Source organism: Hemitrygon akajei, chromosome 10, assembly GCF_048418815.1.
Source record: "Hemitrygon akajei chromosome 10, sHemAka1.3, whole genome shotgun sequence".
Lineage (NCBI taxonomy): Eukaryota > Metazoa > Chordata > Chondrichthyes > Myliobatiformes > Dasyatidae > Hemitrygon > Hemitrygon akajei.
The window spans coordinates 77,658,168-77,675,977 of NC_133133.1; the positions used below are offsets into that span (position 1 = coordinate 77,658,168).

The following is a 17,810-nucleotide window of genomic DNA, read 5'->3' on the forward strand; positions in this document are numbered from 1 at the left end:
AGGATTGTGTACTGTAGTAGTTACCCTATTGCCTCAACAAATGATTAAGCTCCTGTTCCCTTGTTCTCAATTCTTAGGGTGTTGAGCCTGTGGAAAGGGAAGGTTCTTTCTCCCCCAGAGATGCTGCATCACCCTAGCAGATTGCTTGTTGTGCCAGGTTCCAATCCATAGGTTAGGAGTCTCCTCCTTGACTGTCAGATTCTGCTGTCAAATCCAATCAACGTTTGAAACTTCACACCCAACAGATCAAGGAAATATCAGATTCTGCACCATCCCCTTATATTTTAAATGTTTAAAGCACATCACCACCTGATGATCAATGAAGACACGTAGAGAGATATAGAAATAGGCCCTTGTGCCCACCGAGTCCGCACTGGCCATCAGTCACTCCTTTTCACTGATCCTACAATAATCTTCCAGTTCAATTAGCTTTGTTGTCTTCCCCTCCCCCCACAATTCTACCTTTCACCTACGCATGAAGGGCGACCAGCACAGGGTCAGGATCGAATCCAGGTTTCTGGCACTACGAGGCAGTGGCTCTACCAGCTGCTCAATGTGGCGCCAAATGCTCAGTGCTTGAACTATACCTTGCCTTTGTTTTTTCTATTGAATAGATGATATTGTCAAAGGTAAACCCGCCATCTATGATTATTTGAAGCAATAATGTAGTGAAATCTAATTTCAACCTCATTACATTTTTGTAAAGTAAGCTACCTTTATATACGATCGCAGAAAGTGGTCCAGATCCTCCTCGTGACACTTTGATACAATGTGTATCATTACCCTGAAAAAGAGGTAAGGTAAACAAGGTATTCATGCACTGCAGAAGTAAATCAAAAACATGTATCAATAAATGAGTAGGATTTAAACCCATTCAGTGTTGCTGGTCCTCTAGTCAGAACGAACATCGATTTGTCAATGATTTAATTTTCAACACCATGTGACAATGTAGTCAGTGGACTAGTAATCCAGTGGCCAGCTTTCAAATCCACCACAACCGCTGTGGAACAGAGAAAAGTGTTAACAATAACTCACTAACAAGATAAAACCTCAGTTGGAAGCATCAGCATTGGTGGTTTTTATAATTATGTGGTGGGGGGGGGGGAAGTGGACAAAAAAAAAATTGGTATTCACTCCAAACCTGGAGCCTATGACCCAAGCTGGGAAACCACTGTGGCACTGATGGAGTAAAGTTCTGTTATAGGAGCTACGTTCAGGGAGATGTTAAGCTGAAGCTCATAGAAGGGGATTTAAAAGATCCCATGACAGGTCTCAAAGAATAGGGAGCCTTCATGTTTTAGGGAATAGTTATCAAACACAAGTAAAAATAGATTCTCCGTTCAATACTATGCTGGTGTTTGTGGAATTTAGCCTGGTACACAAGACTACAGTGCTCACACTATGAAGATTACATTAGTTAGAGACTCAGCCATCTTAGCCCCTCTGAATCTGCACGCAAAACAGAAACAGGCTGTTTGGCCTTGTGAACCTTCATCAAAACTGAACCACCATTTACACTAATCCAACTGTATCCTCCCCACATTCCCAGACACTCAACCATTCACCCTCCAGAGCAATTTACAGTGGCAAGCTAACATCAGTGAGAATATGCAGACTTCACACAGATAGTGTCATGCTGGAGGGGAACAGGCCTTTCAGCCCAGCCTGTCTGTGCTGACCGAGATGTCCATCTAAGCTAGTTCTTCTTAGCTGTATTTCGCCAACATTCATCTAAACCTCAGAGAGCACCTGAGGTCAGGATTGAATCCAGGTTGCTGGAGCTGTAGATCAACATCTGCTCCACTGTGCTACCCATGGCCTGTACTACACTCTTAGACATCCTGAGAATGTGTCAGGTGCTGTATAACTATTAAACTTTATCTTCTTCCTTCTTGGATGTAAATGGCAGCTCCAGATAAACTTCAAGTGGTGATGTGACTCTTACTGACTGAGGTCAACATGGAGTTGGGTACACTAACCCATCCCTAAGCCATGCCCAAGCCTGTCGGGAGGGGGGCAAGTGGAGGAAATTTACAAAACACAAAGTGCACTGCAGATGCTGTGGTCAAATCAAGATGTACAAAAAAGCTGGATGAACTCAGCAGGTTGGGCAGCATCCGTTGAAAGAAGCAGTCAATGTTTCGGGTCAAAACCCTTTGTCAGGAAATATACTATCTTTACTCAGTATGACCTTTATGTGACTCCCAACCCACCAATATCATTGACTCTAATCTGCCTCCTGATAAGCCACCAGTTCAAGGGGCAAATCAGGAGGGGCCATGAATATGCTCATTAAATAAAGTTTGTGATTCAACTGTGCTCATGGCTGCACATTATTTAAAAATAGACAACACCATTTCCACCCCACCCCACCCCACCCCCAGTGCTTCTCCATTGTCAGTTATGTGATGGGGTTGGAATCACCTGGTCTGATCAGAATTCCTGTTGATGAAGGTCAGGAAATCAACAGGACTGGTTTCTCCTAACTTTGCTACACCACTGCCTCTGGTATTCCCAAGGACTTCTGTTCCCTTCCAATTTCTAGGGTGTGCCTTGGTGATGCGCTGAAACCCTGCCATTTTCCATGCCCTTGCTGATCAGCAGCCCATTTGTAAATACTCAAACTGCTTGTCGAACACCCAGTAATTTCCTTCAGCTGAATACTGAGGGCAAAATCCATCGTTTTCTATCTGTCTTCCTCACACTATTTCCCAACCACGAACTCCACCATCCCCAGGCAACCAAACTCCGAATGTTTGTAACCTTGTCCATATTTAGCTCTGATTCCTGTGTTTACATCAGTGCCATGCCTAACTCTGTAATATCACATAATCAAAGTTCAGAGTAACATTTATTATCAGAGTACATACTTGTTATGACATACAGCCCTGAGATCCTCTTTGTGCAGACTTACTTAGCAAATCTATAGAACAGTAACTAAAGTCAGCAAACTTGTGCAAATGCAGATATAAATAAATAGCAATAAATAACAAGCATTAAATAACAATCAACCAGTGTGTCTTTAAATGAGTGTAGCTATCCTTTTTTATTTAAGGGCCTGATGGTTGAGGGGTAGAAACTGTTCTTGAACCTGATGGGATGAATCCTGAGGCTCTTTTAACTTCTACCTGATGGCAGCAGCGAGAAAGGAGCATGGCCTCGATGGTGAGGATCTTTGATGATGAACGTTACTTTTCTATGGCAATGTTTCAAGTAGATGTGCTCAATGGTTGGGTGGACTTTATCTGTGACGCCACTCACCTCAGATCAAGCCTTCTTCAATTCCTAGATTTAACTACTCCAAACTATTCTTGGTTAATCTCCACGTGTACCTCTAATCATTCTTCCCATTGGTACCCACACCTACATTGCACTGTACTATATTCACCTGGGGTCCATGTATTTGCTGAGCTGCATCACTCCTGTTTAGACAGTGCCTTGATTGGAACATTCTCATTGTTGTTTTCAAAAGTCTGCACGATTTTACTTTCCTTCTTTGCAATCCCCTTAATCCCTACAAGATGCTGATCTGCCTTCATTCTGCCAACTTGCTCAACCTCAGATTTAACCATCTCATAACTATCAAGGTTGGGGAATCTTCTTCTGGAACATCTCCAACCAAGTTAAGGTACAATTTAGAATGTAAATCCATGAGCAAAAACTTGATTTCGTCATTTGCATTGCCTTCAGTCACACTGCGTTCATCTTTTTCATACTCCTGTGAAATTCATGGAAAAGGTTTGCTACTCTCTTCTGACCGACTCTCACACACCAATACGTACACACTCACCCTCACACACCCATACACACTCATTAACACAAACACACACTCACTCAAACACACGTGTAGAGGCACTCAGAAATGCATGTACCACTAACAATTTATTTTTGTTTGAAGTAGGGGTTGAGGAATAGAAGATGAGGTGGAAGAGAGGCTGAATATTTAAAACTATATATACACACACACACACACACACACACACAAACACACACAAACACACACAAACACACACACACACACACACACACACACACTGTATATATACTGTACCTGACAGAATTCACTGCCACATCGCTCTGGCTGGTCCTGGTGAGGATCTGCAGCAGCTGGTTTAAGATTGTTGGTAGGAAGTTGATCATCACACTGACATCCATTACATGCAAACACTGGAAGGAAACAGATTGATGTTTATTCTTTGGAAGTGTGTGGCACTTAACCATACATTTTAATGCAGGTGGAACAGTGATTATCTCAAAGAATAGCAGAACAGATTCAAAGGACAAAACACCATACTTCTTTTGTACACTTTGATGATTATTTCTAATTGTTTTTTAAAATATTAAATACAACTCATTTACAAACAGAAGTTGTAATATGCAAAAACATGAATATAATGATTGATACAAATTCTGCAAGTTTCTATATCAGTACCTCTATAAATAGCCTAAACACCTACAGATTCCAGGGAACGTGTACACTACATATTGAAGCATTCCATGGCATTTCCCTCAATCTTGATAAAGACTACGGTGAAACACTCTTAAGTGAACCCAGCACAATTCCACCAGGTTGAAAGACCACTTAGAACCAGAAATTACCTAAAGGAGACCAGTTTCAGAAAAGTGGGAGACAAAAGAAAACTAGAAAACCCCACTCTTCCCAAATTTCCATCCAGCTACAAACCACCTATTCAAACCCCAACCCTTCCAAAAATCCCCTCAGATTCCATTCATCAAAACTTCCCTCATAGCCTACACTCTAAAACAAACTTCCCTCAAACTCTAACCAAAACACCGAGGTTTGTATAAAGTGGGATAATTTTATAAGGGAGACTATTGTCAGATGCTGAGTGCTAGGAAATGCCAAAAGGATTATAAGTAGTTCAGAGGTGAAATTAAAAATAAAATTCATAAGGCAAAGGGAGTGTCTGGGAAAAATGAGACTAAAATCAAAGAAAACATAAACATACCTAATAAAATATAAAAGGATATACAAAAAATAAACTTCTAAAGATCCAAACATAAGAGAAGTGTGGTAATAGAAGGCATAGGAATGATGTTGACTTTAATGTTTTGTATCTGTTTTCATGAACTACTGTAGTTTATACTGTAGTTAAAAGACTAAAATATTAGATGTGATGAAAATCATGAGTGAAAATATTAAGAAACTTCAAATCTTTGAAAGTGATAGCTCATTAGATACAGAGCCCAAAGATATACTAACCTATAAGTGAGGAATTAATTGAGCCTGTCAATTTTTTAAAAATTGTCTATCATGATAAGCGTGACATGGGAGGCCATCTCAGTTGGAAAAGGTAGCAGGACACAGACTGACAGGGCAGTCAGACAAACATAGCCATCGATGTGTTACTGGAGACTATGTTAAGGGACAGTGTGTAACATTGTTTAGTAAGCTCTGAACAATCGAAGAACTGTTGCAACAAGATTATAATTGACTACAATTAGCTTTCCCCAAGAGGAAGCACGGAGCTTTGATGAGAGCAATTTATCTGATGAGGTCTATGCAGAATTTATCAATTTGTTGGTTAAGTTTCACAGGCAAACTTAATTAGGAACAGCCAGTGGACTTTAGAGCAAAGCATTGAACTTCAAGCAAAATTAGTTCAGGGATAAAAAGCAAAGGGTCATAGGGCAATGGCCAGCAGAGAGCTCAGCAGTATTAGGCCTCATGCCAATGGTTTGGCCACATGGTTCAATGTCAGGAAAGATTATACAGACTGAAGAAAAACAGAGCAGAAATGAAATGCGTTTTGGAGAAGGGTGAAGTTCTGCATCTGGAGAGGGTCAGGTTAGATGAGGATTAAATTAACAAAGTGCTGAGGTCTCCTATTGACACCATGGGAGATACTGAGTGCATCTACAAAAACCACTGCTGGTAGCAATCTGGTAGATAAGATGGTTAAAAAGATGCAGGGGACTTCCCTCTAGAATAAGACACTGAATGCAAAGGTCAGAGTCATTTCAGAACTGTTGAAGTTGAACCACAGCTGGAGAACCCTGTGTGGCTCTAGTGAAGACATTGCAAGAAGTACACGACATTACTTGGAGTGGGAAGCAGAGGTTTGTGGATGTTGCCAGCTGTGCTTTCATTCCCAGTAAAGGCAGGCTAGACATGAGTGGTTTTGTTAAAAAAGGGGGAGGATAAACGGAAATCTAAATGTGTATGAGGTGGGGGGGGGGGGGGAGAGGAGGGAGAGGGGGTGAGAGGGTGGGATAGGGGGTGAGGGTGGGAGAGAGGGTGTGGAGGGAGAGGGGGTGGTGGAGGGAGAGAGGGTGTGGAGGGAGAGGGGGTGGTGGAGGGAGGGGGGGTGGAGGGAGAGGGGGGTGGAGGGAGAGGGGGGTGGAGGGAGAGGGGGGTGGAGGGAGAGGGGGGAGGGAGAGAGGGGGTGGAGGGAGAGGGGCAGAGCAAGATGGGGGAGGGGAGAAGGACGGCTGAAAAATCTCTACCACATCATTCCTCATGTGTGACTACAAACATTGCACATAATACTCCAACTGTGACCTAACAGTGTTTTGTAAATATCTTGCATACTAGTCAAACTGAATGCTATCAGTTACCTTCAAGTGCTTCACAAGATCGCCAGTGATTTCCTGTGTTGCTGATTGGTTCATCTGACAGTGGTGGAAGAAATTGTGCAAATACTGGTCCTGTGGACAAAGCAGAGATCACATATTAGAAGAGGTTTCTGCTAGAGTAACACAAAATTCACATACTAACTCTTTGCCATTGTTTCTAATTTATTGTGCTTGCTAATTGGTTTACTATTGTCACAGGTACTAGTAATAGTCAGAAAGAAGCCTTTGCTTGCATCCCATTCAGATCACTCCACACACGTACATAAAAACAGTATAAAGCAAAAATTTAGAATGCAATATATAGTGCTTTCGCCAGCCTTAAACATTTGGGCATATTCCATCTCAACAAAGACATTTACTTGTAGTTCTACTTTCTAATCTTTTCTTTTCACACACACCTGATCCACTCTCTCTTTTCCTTCGAAAACACAGCAACCAAATCTCTGAATTATACTCCAGTTGCAATCCAACCAGATTCCATACAGGCTAGCCACCAACCTCTTAACTTTATTCCTCGGGAAGTAAACCCCAGTGTTTGGTTTCCTATCAACTTGTTTCACCGGTCATTCATTGGATTTGTATCTTCACACTTAAAAGTCCATTGCTCCTTCACCCTCATTTTCTTCATCATGTGTGACTTAATTTTCCGATGAGATTGTTTTTTTTTTGTTAGTCATATGCCTATTCTACCAGCAGGTTTCAAATTGCTGCCATTTGAAGAGACACTCTCAATTTGGTGCCACCAGCAAACTTAATGCATTCCTGGTTCCTGAACATATTATTAATAACAGTGGTCGCACTCACAGATCTGTGGGAGATCTGTTTCTATCAACCACGGCTAAGGAGTCAACTTTTACTTCATCCTTAATGTTGTCTGCCTTGGCTGTGCAGTTCACTGCTTGCCCCTCACTCCATACCATCTGAATCACATCCTGATCGGCATCCTGACGTGAAGTCTGAAGTCGGTGGCCTGATATCAGCGAGTCTGAGAAACGGGGGGTGGGGGGGGGGGGGGGAGGGAGGCAAGAACAGGAGAACCTCAGGCAGCCTGTCCTGGGGTTTGAAGCCTCTCTGAATTTGTGAGAGGCTGATTGGGTGGGAGGTGTGGAAAAAGGGTCTCACTTGCTGTTGTTGCTGCTTGTGTTGTTCTGTGGAACATTGAAGGCATAAGGTGTTGAAGCCGAAATGAATGGCAACACTTAAGGCTGCCTTCAGCACATCCTTGGCTGTGCTGGTGCGAACACAAACAACACATTTCACTATATGTTTAGGTGTATATGTGAGCAATAAATCTTAATATGAATTTAGACATCTGCCATCTATAGCTTAGCCCCTCTCTGATCAGACTGGAATGTGCACATGTATATGCAAGACTTAAAAATAAATAGCACTACTGTTCAATGGAATTAGCCGAAGCAGGTGGGATGTACATGTCTGACAGACAGTGTGACGTCAGGTGCAGATGTACGGTGGCATGCAAAAGTTTCAACACCCCTGGTCAAAATTTCTGTTACTGTGAATAGCTAAGTGAGTAAAAGATGACTTGATTTCCAAAAGGCATAAAGTTAAAGATGACACATTTCTTCAATATTTTAAGCAAGATTACTTTTTTTATTTCTATCTTTTACAGTTTCAAAATGACAAAAAAGGAAAAGAGCCTGAAACAAAAGTTTGGGCACCCTGCATGGTCAGTACTTAGTAACACCCCCTTTGGCAAGTATACCAGATTGTAAACACTTTTTGTAGCCAGTTAAGAGTCTTTCAATTCTTGTTTGGGGGATTTTTGCCAATTCTTCCTTACAAAAGGTTTCTAGTTCTGTGAGATTCTTGGGCCCTCTTGCATGCACTGCTCTTTTGAGCTCTATCTACAGACTTTCTATGATGTTTTTGTTGGGGGACTGTGAGGGCCATGGCAAAACCTTCAGCTTGCACCTCTTGAGGTAGTCCATTGTGCATTTTGAGGTGTGTTTAGGATCATTATCCTGTTGTAGAAGCAGTCCTTTTTTCATCTACAGCTTTTTTACAGATGGTGTGATGTTTGCTTCCAGAATTTGCTGGTATTTAATTGAATTCATTCTTCCCTCTACCAGTGAAATGTTCCCCTTACCAAAGGCAGCAACACAAGCCCAAAGTATGATCGATCCACCGCCATGCTTAACAATTGGAAAGGTGTTCTTTTCATGAAATTCTGCACCCTTTTTACTCCAAAGATACGTTTGCTCATTGCGGCCAAAAAGTTTGATTTTAACTTCATCAGTCCACAGGACTTGTTCCCAAAATGCATCAGGCTTGTTTAGATGTTCCTTTACAAACTTCTGATGCTGAATTTTGTGGTGAGGAAGCAGGAAAGGTATTCTTCTGATGACTCTTCCATGAAGGTCACATTTGTGCAGGTTTCATTCCACAGTAGGACAGTGCAACACCACTGCAGAGTCTGCTAAATCTTCCTGAAGATCTTTAGCAGTCAAACAGGGGTTTTGAGTTGCTTTTCTAGCAATCCTACCAGCAGTTCTCTCAGAAAGTTTTCTTGGTCTTGCAGACCTCAACCTGACCTCCACCATTCCTATTAACTGCCATTTCTTAATTACATTACGAAGTGAGGAAACAACTACCTGAAAACACTTTGGTATCTTCTTATAGCCTTCTCCTGCTTTGTGGGCATCATTTATTTTAATTTTCAGAGTGCTAGGCAGCTGCTTAGAGGAGCCCCTGGCTACTGATTGTTGGGACAAAGCTTGAGGAGTCAGGGTATTTATAAAACTTTGAAATTTGCATCACCTGGCCTTTCCTAATGATGACTGTGAACAAGCCATAGCCCTAACAAGATAATTAAGGTCTGAGACCTTGGTAAAAATTATCTGAGAGTTCAAATCTCTTGGGGTGCCCAAACTTTTGCATGGTTTTCCTTTCCTTTTTTTCACTCCAAAATTGCACAAAACAAAAATAATACACTAATCTTGCTTAAAGTGTTGAAAAGAATATTTTATCTTTTAACTTTTTGACTTTTGGAGATCAGTTCATCTTCTACTCACTTATTCACAGTAACAGAAATTTTGACTGGGATGCCCAAATTTTTGCATGCTTCTGTACAGTGCCTATAAAAAAGTAATTATTCCCCTTGGGAGTTCTCATGTTTTATTGTTCTACAACACTGAATCACAGTGGATTTAGTTTGGCTTTTTTGACGCTAATCAACAGAAGACTTGTGTCAAAGTGGAAACAGATCTCTACAAAGTGATCTAAATTAATTACAAATATAAAACACAAAATAAGTGATTGCTTAACTATTCACCCCCCTTTAATATAACACACCAAATAATCACTGGTGCAATCTACACCTGTATCTGGAAGGTCCAACCGTGCAAGGAGGGGACTAGTGAGTGAGGCCACCAAGAGCCCTATAACAATTTTGGAGGAGTTACAATCTTCAGTGGCTGAGAGGGGAGAGACTGCACATACAACAACTGTTGCCCGGGTGCTTCACCAATCACAGCTTTTTGGGAGAGTGGCAAAGAGAAAGCCACTGTTGAAAAAACTCTAATGAAATCTTGCCTGGAGTTTTCCAGAAGCCATGTGGGAAACTCTGAAGACAGCTGGAAGAAGGTTCTATGGTCTGATGAAACCAAAATTGAGCTTTTTGGCCATCAGACTAAATGTTATGTTTAGCACAAGTCACACATTGCACATCTTCATAAACACACAATCCCATGAAGCATGGTGCTGACTGTATCATGCTGTGGGGATGCTTCACTGCAGCAGGCCCTGGAAGGTTGTGAAGGTAGAGAGTAAAATGAATGCAGCAAAATACAGTGAAATCCTGAAGGAAATTCTGATGCATTCTGCAAGAGAACTATGACTTGGGAGAAGATTTGTTTTCCAGCAAGACAATGACCCCAAACATAAAGCCACAACTACACAGGAATGGTTTAAAAACAACAAAGTTATTCTCCTGGAGTGGCCAAGTCAGAGTCTAGACCTTAATCCAATTGAGAATTTCTGGCCAGATTTGAAAAGGGCTGTTCACTCACGATCCCCATGCAGTCTGACAGAGCTTGAGCAGTTTTGTAAAGAAAAATGTGGTAAAATTGCAGTGTCCGGATGTGTAAAGCTGATAGAGACCTATCCACACAGACTCAAGTCTGTAAATGCTGCTAAAGATGTATCTACTAAATACTGACTTGTAGTGGGTGAATAGCTATGCAATGAATTATTTTGTGTTTAATAATTGTAATTAACTTAGATCACTTTGTGGAGATCTGTTTTCACTTTGACATGAAAGTGTCTTTTTATGCAAATCTGCACCAAAAAAGCTGAATTAAATCCACTGCGATTCAATGTCGTAAAACAATAAAACAAGAAAACTTCCGTGGGGGGAGGGAATACTTTTTATAGGCACTTGTATGTCTGACAGACAGTGTGATTTCAGGTCAAGATATATCTATCTGACAGACAGTGTGATCTCCGGTGCAGATGTACATGTTTGACAGACAGCTGAACCTCCGGTGCAGACGTACGTCTGACAGACAGTGTGACCTCAGGTCAAGGTGCAAACTAAAGAAACAATCAGCTGTTCTGTGCAACCCTACTGTCACTTCCTTCTGCTCTATTCCCCTGGCTATGAAGTAGAAAATGTGCCCTGGATGGTTTACTGCAGAGGGAAACTAGGCAGCTTTGGTTCTTCCCCAGAAATGGTGACATGGGAGGCGGGATCAAGCAAACCACAGCAGCAGGCAGTGCTCAAATGATGCCGTTCTGGCCAGATCACATCTTGTTCTAATTGGTGATACACAGGAAGTCATTCAATGCCTATGATGAGTGTGGAAGGCCACAACATGCATCTTCACACCTTATGAAGGCTAGAGAGCGGTGGGCTTCTTGTTATGCTTGTGGTACTGGGAAGCCGGGTGGCCGTGAATAACACACGAGAGACAGAGTGATGAGGAACTGTTTATTTTGGTTGTAAGTCATCTACCCAGAATGCCCTCTCGCATTACTTTCAGTACATAACACACAGGGAAGCTTGACAGCAACGCACAAGGGTCAAAATACACATGAATACATAACATATCCCTCCCCCTTTCCCATACACAGACCAGCTGCTGAACTATTAACATTCAATAGAGTAATTGTCAAATTCAACCAACAATAAAAAAAAACAATTTTTTTTCTAAACTAAGGAAAGTGGGTAGACTGTTTGTATTCCCAGACATTACCCTGGGGATTATTCTGCCCCATGTGCTGAGGGTTAGTCATTAAACTAGAGATTCAATCTGTCTGAAGGCTGCCGGCAATGTAGGGATGATGCTAAAGTCATTTTAACTCTTGGTGGTGCATGCATAGATTTTGACTTCGGTATTGCATTGTCAGAACCTCAGAAAGCACAGGTGATAGGGGAGCACTGGCTGTGTCATTTGATCTTAGCAGAGGTTCTGCAGTCATCGTGGAACTCTGTCCCATTTCTATAACTGGATCTGGATAAGTCAGTTGGAGTTGGTTTTCAGTAGCCTCAGAAGTGGGCAACATCTGATCAGACTGCCTTCTCCAGATGCTGAGATCACCAATTTCCACTCAGAACGACACAGAACCAGTTTGTGCCACCACATTCACAGGTATCCACTTTGTACCAGAGATGCACTTCCAGGCAACTACTCACTCTCCAGCTGTGAAACTTCTGGATTGTGCTTTGGCACATCTCTCTGTTGGGGTTTCTGTTCACTTAGCACAATCTGTTTTGTGTTTGGGGGTCTAAGCAGGTCATGGTTGGTGTGAAGATGTCTTTTGATCAGAGCAGTGCGTGGAGCCATTGTGGTGGTGGCACAAGGTGTGTTGGGGCTTGTCAGCAAGGAAGTTCTAAGACACCAGATAAGGGATCGACTTCCCACTTGAAGGTTTGTTTCATGGTATGAATCTTTCAGCAAGGCCATTGTGGTTGAATGATACGGTGCTGACTTGATGTGCTGAATACCGCTTGCTTCCATAAATGCCTCAAACTCTTCAGAAAGGAGTTGTGGGTCATTGTCAAGCTGTTCAGGAAGCCCGAAGGCTAAAGATGCAGTCCTCCTCATGATGGGAACCTTGGGTCATTTGCAGTGTACATCCACTACGACTCAGAACATATAACCTTCTACATACAAGTCCTGCAAAATCTATGTGAATCCTCTGCCGTGGTTCTTCAGGCCATTCCCACGGTTGCTAAGGAACAAGTTGAGGAGCATTTTTCATTCACTGACAATGTGTGCAGACTTTGGCCTTCTCTTCAATGGTTACATACAATCCTGGCCACCAGAAGCAGCTGTGTGCAATTTCCTTTGTGCACACCACGCCACAGTTTCCTGCATGGAGCTCATCAGGCACCTGCTTTCTGAATAGTGGAGGAATGACAACGCGGTAGCCCCATAGTAAACATCCTGCGTGGGCTGTGAGCTCCTTCCATCGAGCCCAATGAGGGTTCAATTCTATGGCTAGCTCTCCTTTCCATTCGTGAGTTACTATGTCACCACTTTAGGATCAGTACACACATGCTACCAGAATTGTGCCACAGTTACTGGAGCTATAGGCACTTCCTTGAAATAACAGATCTCTTTCCAAGATGGCTCTGGAGCTGTAACAACGAAGGGAAGTCTAGATAGTCCATCAGCATTCGAATTGTTAGTACTGATGTGCAGATGGTAACAGAGCCCAACCTTACATTCGACTCGCAGACAGGGAAGGAATACCTGCATGTGGACCAAAAATTGACATCAAGGTGCAATGATCTATAGGTAGTGTATATCATTGACCAAAGAAGAATTGGTGGAATTTCTCAAGTCCAAAGACAATTGAGTACTTCCCAATCAATCTGGGCATAGTGGCTTTCTGCCTTGCTTAATCTCCTTGATGCAAAAGTGATTGGACGCTCGTCACCTGATGGCATGATGTGTGAGATAACTGGCCCCATATCATAAGGTGATGCATCACAGGCCAACTGTATGAGCAATGATGACTTTAGACTCTGATAAAGCTGTTCACAATGATTTGCTAAATGTCCATCCTCTGGCCAACCCTGCAAAAAGGTTATCAGTGAGGGGAAGAAAGAATTGTTCAGCTGTAAGAACCAGGTCAATGGTTACCTTGAAGTCTCTACAAAGCTTTGAAGACCCATTCCTTTTTAGGACAGGAACCACTGAATTTGCCCATCGACTTACACACACTGGTTCCAATACTTTACTCTGGACTGAATTCAAATTCAGTCTCTACCTTTGATATGAGGGTGTATGTATGCCCAGTTTTGCAACAACAGCACCACTGATGGCCAATAGGGATCTTATCCTTAAAGTCAGTTGAAACTTATGAACTGTGAAGATGAACTTAACAGCCATGCTGCTTCAGCTGCCTATAGATGACTAATCTCAGGGGCCTTCAGGCATTTAGGTGTTGTGATGGGCTTAATAGTGATTCCTTTCATACTCCACAGTACTCTGTTGAATACTTTTGCATGTTTCAATACCTTTTGTAAAGCAGTGCTCCCACCAATCAAGTGCACTTCATGATAGTTGAGTTTAAGATGCTCCAACCATGCATAGCCCAGAAGCACTGGATAACTACCTTTAAAGCAGAAGTTTCTTTCTCTGTTCATTAATCTCCACTGTAACCTGTACTACTCCGCTCACTGGAACAACCTCACCAGTCTAAGTCTTTAAAGTCAACTTTGCCCCTTCAATGGTGAAATGCTGCAATTTCTCCTTGTAAACTGTCTCTGATGTTAGTGCTACTGCAGCACCTGTGTCCACCTGCATCCTCACTATGGCCACATCCAACCGCAGGGTCACCCAGTAGCTGTCTTTCTGTCCTAAAGCAGATAAAGCATGCAAAGCTCCTTCAACCACAGAGTGAGAGTCACTCAGTCCATCCTCAGTATGCTCTGTCTTCTTCACATGTTTCTTTTTGTTTTTCCAAAACTTATTTCTCTTTATTGCAATGTTTTGGTTGACCATGTCTTTTTACTTTAACAAGAGTGTTCAATATGTCCCTCCTTGCCACAGCTTTGGCAATCTAAATCCTCATACCAGCATTCTTTTGCTCAATGCCCAGTTTTACTACAACGACAACTTTGATGACCAATAGCTATCTTAGCCTTGAAGTCAGTAGAAACTTTATGAACTTGGGAAGATGCACTTGACAGCTGTGCTGCTTTAGCTACCACCTACATAGGTGACTAATCTTAATGCCTTCTGTAATGTTAGTCTGTCTTCTGTAAGCAAACATTTCTGAATTGTCTCACTGCGCAGACCACATACGAGTCTATCACATGTCATTGAGTGACTGACCAAAATCACAGCGTTCAGGCAATTGCTTCAGCACGGCAACAGACCCATCTTCCTCTTGAATCCTTTTATGAAATCCAAACCTCTCAGCAATAATCAAGGGCTTTGGTGAATAGCTGTCCCTTAAGACTTTAACTGTGTCCTCGTATGGCTTATTGCCATTTCACTGGAGAGAGTAATAGATTAAATGTTTGTGCACCCATCAGCCAGAAAAATGTGAGGACGTGAAAATCATCTGAAATTTGATTTGTCAGTGTAAAATAATCAAACCTTTCAGTATATAAACTCCATTGCTCTGGTGTTTGTCATACGGCCTCATATGTCCAAACACTTGCCATTTTCAAACACAATCCCATTCCAGAAAAGTTAACTAATCTGATCTCTCTCTCCCTCTCTCGTTTGTTTTATTTAACCATTCTGTTTTCATTCTCTCCCCTGATTCTTCACTCACCCTGCTTCCTGTGCCCATTTTCTTTTCGCTCACCCACATTACACAGCAGCACACCACCAGCTTTGCACGTGAACTTCTCTTGCCGAAGGAAACGAAACAATAAATATCGCGCGAGGATTTGTAACCTGGCTGCCAATTGTTATGTTTGTGGCACTGGGAAGCTGAGTGACCATGTATAGCACACGAGAGACGGAAAGGTGAAGAACAAGTTCGTAGTTGTTTGCTTTACTTGTAAATCATTACCCAGAATGCCCTTCCACATTACATCGCACACACAGGGAAGCTTGACCAGGGCCCATAAGGGTCAAAATATGCATGAATAGATAACACTTCTGACCTTGGAAAGGATGTAACTGAGGGGAGATACTGCAAGAGTTAAATGGAATAGTAGGATCATGAAAATGCAAAATGAATTGCTGAACAATTAAAGTTAGCAAAGGGTAAGCTTGTGCGAAGTCATTACCTTCGGTTATCAAGGGATATTTTGGGACCTATAAGGTCATTTTGTGAATGGGAACTGATGATAGACCAGCTCCAAAAGCCAAGTCTGTTCTCATTAAAAGGGCCAGAAGCGAGCACTGCTTCTCCAGCAACACCAATTGTTCTGCCTGATCACTGTTTTTAAAGTTGGATTTCACAAACACAGGAGAAGATTCCTGATTAAGCCTATTAAAAGATCTTCTATGTAACGTGATTCAGTGTTTAGGTCACTTTCTCTCTCCTCCCCAACTGGACTGCGTTGGTATCATTGGGGCTTCTCAATATTCTGGGACATTGAGTCCTGGACCATTGTGCTGAGTGGGAAAATTTCAGGCAGATGTGGACACCACAATCCCAGGGCAAAATTTGTAGATGTCAGCTGGCCATTATCAGAAAGCAGAATTATGGAGCACAGATGATGGCCAATTAGTTATTCATACCTGCAATGGCTCTCCCAAAGTATTCGTTGCACCTGGCAATCCTTCCAATTGCTTCCAAAATGTATCTGCTTCCACATTCCATCAGATAAGCCGTGTCACCTCATACAATGACTATTAGAATTAAAGAATGTTCCTACTTCCCCCTTTCATTTGTTTACAAAAATCCTGTGCCCTTTGGTTTTCAACTCTCCTGCTAATGGAAACAGTTTCTCATGAAGTATCAAAACCCATTATAATTTTTCTTAATTAAATCAGCAGTTAGTCTTCAATGTTTTAAAAATTACAGCCTCTGCTGCTGTTATTCTTTCACCTCCCTGAAGCTTTCCATAACATTTGCTGTTCCCTCAGGTCCAGTCATTTGTGTAATCTTCCTCTCCAGTTTCTCCAATGTTCTCACATCTATTAGAATCTGGTATTTAGGCATAAACCCAATCCACATCTTGTTCCAGAAACTTCAGATCCACATGTATACTTGTAAAACTTATTGGTATATTAACATTTGAGATAATTACCTCGGTGTAAATTGTGGATACCAAGTGATTTTTAACTTTCAGTAAGGGTTTTCCTCCATCCACCCACTTAATGTCAGGAACTATGTGCTGCCAGGAAAGGAAAAAAAAAAGTAAAGGTGATCATTTTTGCAGCAATTCGGAATGTTTTCAGGTGCTTTATGTGCAATGGATTAGACTGTAGTACATGCATTACATTATTCAGGTATGACAGCCATTTTCTTATAGAATCATACAGCAAGCCCACAGGCCAGTTGGTTCACTGCATCTACATTTGTCAGTGGCCACCTCTCTGTATTAATCCCATCTTCCAGTACTTGGCCCATAGCTTCTTACGCCCAGTGCAACAAACAATCTGATAGAGCATGGGTTCCCAACCTTTTTAATGTCATGGATCTCTGCTATTAACCTATTGCTTTGTGGACCTCTGTGAGGAACTCAGCAGGTCAAACAGCATTTGTGTAGGAAAGGAAATGTCATTGTTTCAGGTCAAGACTGATGGAATTACTAGCAATTCCTTGCTCCACGCAGATGCTGCTCAAGTCACTGAGCTTCTCCAGAAGTTTGTTGTTCTAGATTGCAGCATCTGCAGTCTCTTGTGTATCTGCATTCCTGCCTGAGTGATTCAAAAGCTTGTCAAGGCAATTCTTAAACGCTGCAGGCAATTCCGTTTCCATCACTCTCTTATGCAGTATATGCTAGGTATTCAACACACTCTAGGTGGAAAAGGATCCTCTCTGATCCCCAATTCTTTTATCATTTATCCAATGACATCTGGTTTTATCTACCTCCAATATGGAGAACCCATTCTCTGTGCAGTTTTGGGCCCCCTATCTTAGAAAGGATGTGCTGATGTTGGAGAGAGTTCAGAGAAGATTCACTAGGATGATTCCTGGAATGCAGGGACTAACATAAGAGGAGCATTTATCGGCTCTTGGATTGTATTCTTTAGAGTATAGAAGAATGAGAGGGGATCTCATAGAAACATTTCAAATGTTGAAAGGGTTGGACAGAGTAGATGTGGAAAGGC

The 17,810-nt window shown here is 42.0% G+C and overlaps 1 protein-coding gene across 2 annotated transcripts in view; it reads right to left on the bottom strand.

The window, feature by feature from the left end:
* Positions 1-17,810, bottom strand: part of LOC140734500 (dedicator of cytokinesis protein 11-like) — a 290,063-nt gene that overhangs the window by 157,197 nt on the left and 115,056 nt on the right. For both annotated transcript variants that reach the window (XM_073058546.1, XM_073058547.1), the window contains exons 22-25: positions 16,784-16,870; positions 6,580-6,669; positions 4,052-4,167; positions 715-784 (exon numbers count right to left, since the gene is read on the bottom strand). In XM_073058546.1, coding sequence (XP_072914647.1) covers positions 715-784; positions 4,052-4,167; positions 6,580-6,669; positions 16,784-16,870 — 363 coding nt within the window. The remainder of the gene's footprint in view (positions 1-714; positions 785-4,051; positions 4,168-6,579; positions 6,670-16,783; positions 16,871-17,810) is intronic.